A 6,000-nucleotide genomic window follows, 5' to 3' on the forward strand; every position below is an offset into this window, starting at 1 on the left:
ACCCACAATGCAAAGTTATGTGTGGAAGATCATGTGACCAGGCAGTTACTAGATACAATTGGTGCACTGCTAGAGAGGGTGGGCAGTGCTCAAGAGTCAGAGCCAGTCTCAGAACAGGAAGGGAATGTGACTTTGTAACTGGTTTCTATAGAAACAAAAAGGCTTCCTACATTAGAATACATTAAAATGTCTTAAAAAATGTTTAAATAAAATGCTACAAGTATTTTCTCATAGTACAGAACTGATTTATTAAAAAAAAACACACGTAGGATATTGCTTGAACTGCAGGTTTAAAAACAATAATCTATATGTTATGATAAACTTTGCTCATTACAGTAAATGTAATGGTAATATCAACACATACAGTACAAATCAATTCGTAATAAGACCCTAGAAATTATGTGTTGAAAAAATAAGTTCAAAAAGAAAAAATAGCAAATGGACCATCAATGCATTGCAAGATGTGCAAAACTCTCCAGCACTTAAGGGGTCTATTGTAATCCTTCAATTACAAAACAAATCATGGATTCCATTGTACTAATGACTGACTATACATGGCTGTAGCACTTGTGAGTAAGGCTTTGGTCCCGCTGTGGCCGGCGGCGCGCGCGACTGCGGACCACCAGCTGCTTGCTTCTGTTTTTGTGGTCCCTGCTGGCTCCTTCCGGCGTGGCTGACTGCGTGCTGTGAAGCATCAGCCAGCTGGAGCTACAATACAAGGAGCTTGTGATTTCGGCGAGTGCTGCGTCACGTGGCATGCAAGGGAACCAATCACGGATTGGATCCCAGAAGCCAATCCGATCCCCCCCCTGCTCCGATCCCCCCGTTCCATTCACCCTTCCGTTCCGATTTCCCCCTTCTGATTCCCCCCTCGTTCCATTCACTCCCCTGCTCCGATTTCCCCACTCTGTTCCGATCCCCTTCCGAGTCCCCTCCTGCTCTGATCCCCCTCTGATTCACCCCCCGTGTGTATGTGTGTGTGTGAGTGCCTGTGTGTGTGTGAGTGCCTGTGAGCCTATGAGTGTGTGAGGGTGCCTGTGTGTGTGTAAGGGTGCCTGTGTGTGTGTGAGTGCCTGTGAGCGTGTGAGGGTGCCTGTGTGTGTGTGAGGGTGCCGAGGGTCTGAGGGGGCCGAGGGTGCCATGGGGCTGAGGGTGCTGAGGGGCTGAGGGGCGGCTGCAGTGTTGCGCTGTGGGGCGGCCCGCCCCCTCATGTCATGGCCGCGCCCCCCACCCGTTTTGGCCACGCCACCCCGCCCCCCCCCCCCCGCGCCGGAAAAAAATCACTGCAGACCGCAGTTCGCGTTGCAGTGAATTGCGTGAGCCGCCGGCAAGCAAGGCGGCCGTGCGGGCGCGTGCAGTGGGGCCTTAGCTATAATGTGTATTCCATTTATTTCAGGGCATTAACATGTTAGTATTTAAGACAGAATATTTTGATGAATTAATTATTATCACTGATCTCATCTCACCAATACATATCATATTAAATACATTTTAAAGCACACATTTGGAAGATTTAATGTATTTTCTTTTTCAGATTTTTGTGGTAATATCCCACAGTTAGTAAGAGCTAAATGACATCCATTACTTCCTAAAATCAATCTCATTAGCAAGTTGTTTGGCAGTCTGTAATAATTCACAGGTACAAATGAGTTTTAAGTCAACTGAGGTGTGGTAAGTTTCTCTTAAAGCCAAAAATAATGGTGTACAAATTAGAACATAAACACTGTATAGCATTCTAAACCTGTTGATATTAAAAGCTAAATATGTAGTAAAACATAATTAGCATACAATGTATTTAAACAATGCACTGCAAAAGGAATATTCCTCTTGATTTAACTGTATTGTGACAGGAATTATCATTATCTGAATTCCCTCTTCTGGCAATCATAGTTTAAATTATCGGAAAGGAAAGGGGAAAATGTTCAAAATTGCTGAATTAATCATAGTTGGCATGCAATGTACAGCAGTAGTAGTTATATTGGAAACATATCATTCACAAAAACAAACCTCTTCATTTATATTATCTTGTGTCAGCGAGTGCAATAATGTCTGCTACATCCGTTTATTTAAAATATTTAATCAACGCATTTATATTAACCTATAGAGAGAATGTTACATTGATAAGATATTTTCAGAGACACCTTCATGCCTTGTGCAATGCAAACAGACTGTACATTAATATTATGCTGTTACATGCTACATAATAACTTGAGTTATGCAAGGATTGCATCATAGGAATTGAGCAATTTATTTTCCATGTATGCATTAAATATATTGTTCTGCACTACCTTAATGATGTTCCTTTTCCTACACTTTTAATACATATTTTTCTTATACTCATATAGAAAAATCATCGGTAATATTAATCTGTGTTAAGGAAAGGGGAAATGTAAATATGTTTATTATCTGATTTTTTTTAAATCCTATAGTAATTACAAGGGGGAAGTTGCAGTTCAGCAGCACCAAGCTGCTTATTCCATAGGTTGCCTTGGAAATGGTTTCAACAGCTCCTCAACATGAAATGACTGCCATCTTCAGGCGGTTGCTCTATCAACAGGGTCTTCTCAAACACGTTCAAATGCACTGCAATCGTGACAGGAATGTTTTAAAGCTTGAGAAACCCAATCTAATCCTACAAAAGAACTGATAACTTTACCATTATACTGTGAGCATATCTAATACATTACATGTTTGTGACATTGAGAATACACGTAGTCGAGTAAAACCAGATTGGCAAAGATACAGTACAATATAGTATTCCCTAAGCTTTCTAAAGAGCTTTTCATCAAATATCAAAAGGTTGCAACCTTTCAGTACACTATGTATATTTCTAGACAAATAAGCATAATGTTGGATCTGATGCCAATTACGAAGTTGTGTTTTTGGTGAACAATAGAGGGGTTTGTACTTTTTGTATAGCCAAGCATATCGTATTTTAACAGTAAACAAATACATAGCCAAACATACAGTATTCTGCACAAAATGTGGTTGGAATTTGATCCTGCTGTCATGTACCAAATGGTTAATCTTAATCACTTGAGCAACATTAAGTTGGGTGTAACTTTAGGTAAAAACTGTCAATTTACCAAATAAATGTGCAGCAATAAATTAGATCAGTGTGGCACAGTCTCGGCATTCCTGATTAGCATTCACCACGTAGATGTACCTCTAGAAGGACATATTTCCTTATGTGCAGTATACAGACTGCAATGGACAATCAGAATCATTCTGACCCTCGGGATCTCGTTTTCAGTCCCAATCAGATATATACCACTTCCACTTACATCACAATGCTTCATTTAATTCTTCTTTAATTCTTCTTTTAAAGGAAACAATGGTTGAAAAACTGCTTGCCTAAAGCTAGAAATAATAGACATTTTAAGTGCATCTGTTGCTCAGTCAGCTGAACTAGAGCCATTTAAGGAGGCGGGGGGGGGGGGGGGGCATAGGCAACTACTGTAAATTGCAGACATTCCCTCTAAAGACAAAATTAAACATACTACACGTATAGATCAGGGGCTGAATGTGGTAGAAACGATTTTTAGGCTCGTCAAATTGAGTTCCAAGACAATTCAGATACATACCATTCTCTAACAGTAAAAATCCTACAGGAAAGGTAAGCATTGCACCTATGCAGCATCATGGTGCCGTGAGCTAATACAGAAGAGCTGTGCTGCATTTCTGTACTCTCCCCATCTCTGCACTTGCTCCTATTTAAGCAATTGTGCCTTGTTGCTATCATACGGTGTAATCATCTAAATTAAAACCATATATAGTGCAGAAGGCTGTTGGGGTTACCCAAAACTAATTCCATGTCGACTCTAATTGGGTTTCCCTAATCTGCCGTCCTCCTAATCTGGAGGTGCATGCCGTTGCAGTCAACAATCAAAGGGATTCAATAAATAGCCCTTCCATTAACAAGTAGGTTGATCCCCAGCCACCCCACCCCATCCCTATCTTGATAACCCCATCCCTAGAAAACCCTGTCCCCATGCTGCCTTCCCATCTTGGCAACTAGATATGGTTGGGCAGTGGGTGAACCTCTTACCGCCGTGTCATAGAGCCTGAGGTCCAGGAAGTAGGGTTGCAGCAGGGATTCATTGCGGATCTGATCAATAGCCAGTTGCACTGCGGGCAGAATGCCCCTTCCGATACTTCCCTTGGCCACCGTCTCACTAAGGGGCATCAAGCCCATGATGGACAGCGAGGTGCCGTTGTTGGGCTGCTCGATTGTCGTCCCCCTGGATCCACCAACCAAACCAGGTCCCAATCCCAAACCCAACACCAGCAGCAAACATTGCGGAGGCAGCAGTGGCATCTGAATGACAGGTTTGGTAAAAACCCCGGTAGCAGCAGCAGCAGCTCCTGCGGTTTCAGCACCACGGAGAGCGCAAAGTGATCTTCTCCAAAGCCTCCTCGGGGACGGAGCCATTCCTGTCTCTGACTGCAGGGGAGATGGAGCAGGTCCGCCTTCTCATCTCAGGGAGACCAAGGAAGCATAGGGGGGCCAGGGAAAGAGAGAGAGAGAGGGAGGGAGATATAACACGCTCACACCACACACAGGAAGGCAATGAGGGGGGCAGGAACGCCCCAGCAATTCTCCCCTTGGAACAGGTGATGTGTAGCTGTGTATCATTTAGATCTGCTGCATGGCATTTGCATGTGTGCAGGGGGCAAGGCGATGCAAGGAAAGTAAAACATAGCAGGTATCCAATGTGTTCGCCTCCGAGACACTTCTTCCTCTCTTCCCCTATTTGTTTTCCTTCGAGGATCAGGGTCTTCCCTCCTCCCTTCATACACACACCCCTGACAATCCTTCTGTCAATGGCGCCTCCTCCTTCACAGCTCCCAATTGTAACACCGCCAGCAGTAGCACCAGTGCAAGATTGAGGGGGGGTGAGGAGGAGCAGAAAGGTGTGCTGTTGAAATGAAAGGTCCTTCGTTGCATGGCAGGGCGATGGCTTGATGTGATCTCGATATTTTTTCACCTCTACTCACATCTCCTTCTCTTTTGGAAGCAGCACATTGCAGACTTGCATCTTTCAGTCATCACTACCCCCAGCAAGTGCACCTCTCTTAGAGGGGAATACTGCCACCAGCACTGTTAGGGGAAACATTTATTTCAGATAGTGGGGGAAAGGGGGAGATACTGCAGGCTTACAAGTGGAAGAAGAGATGTCCAGCCAAGAACATTATTTAAGCTGGGTTTTGCTGGAGGGCAAACTGCTGCATTGCCCTGAAGTAGGCGCTGCGGTCCGGTGCTGCGGGCACTGTGGGCTTTCTGATCTCTTGCAACACAAAGAGTTCCCGTGAGGATGAGGGGTCACTAATTCCTTCCCAGACTCGCCAGCCAAGCGGTGGTGCTGATGCCTCGTGAAGGTTGTTGTTATTGTTGTTATTTGGGGACGGTGGTCAATGCACAGGTTTTGCAAGCTCAATGTCGTGCGTTGTGTACAGACAGGGAAGACACCGGGAGAGGGATCAGTCATCAAATAACCGATAGGATACAAAGCATGCGTGGTTGATCGTTTGGAGATGATATAACAGGAATGATGGGTGATGAAAAGGAGAATAATATGAACTAAATGGACATCTGTATTTTTTTACATTTTGGCACAAGAGGAAACACATTGTATTCTTTCGATGCCTTTGATTGATTTAAATATAGGATGGAGAGGACCGGGCACACGCCTAGTATTAAGTATATATCATTTAATTTCATTATTCCAGAGTCTTTGCTTCTCACACATTCATTCTTGCGTCTTCTTTGTATGCACCAAAGGCAGATAGATTGACACTAGGTGCATATACAAGCATACAATATTTTCCCTGCATCACATGCATTCTTGCAATGGCTTTGTCAGTATTACTATCAGACCACGCACGGTTTTGCTCCGAATTCCCTTACTTCTTCCCTCACTTCTAATACACAGCTTTGTCTCTAAAACAGGCAGCTCCTCACCAGAACACAGTAGTGTGGTCTAAAGGGAATGCCTGCAC

At 43.9% G+C, this 6,000-nt stretch overlaps 1 protein-coding gene across 1 annotated transcript in view; it reads right to left on the reverse strand.

The window, feature by feature from the left end:
• Positions 1 to 5,447, reverse strand: part of GABBR2 (gamma-aminobutyric acid type B receptor subunit 2) — a 1,005,342-nt gene extending 999,895 nt beyond the window's left edge. Inside the window, exon 1 of the mRNA XM_075585987.1 lies at positions 4,049 to 5,447. Coding sequence (XP_075442102.1) covers positions 4,049 to 4,432 — 384 coding nt within the window. The 5' untranslated portion in view covers positions 4,433 to 5,447. The remainder of the gene's footprint in view (positions 1 to 4,048) is intronic.
• Between the last annotated feature and the right edge of the window lie 553 nt (positions 5,448 to 6,000).

Source organism: Ascaphus truei, chromosome 2 (genome assembly GCF_040206685.1).
Source record: "Ascaphus truei isolate aAscTru1 chromosome 2, aAscTru1.hap1, whole genome shotgun sequence".
Lineage (NCBI taxonomy): Eukaryota > Metazoa > Chordata > Amphibia > Anura > Ascaphidae > Ascaphus > Ascaphus truei.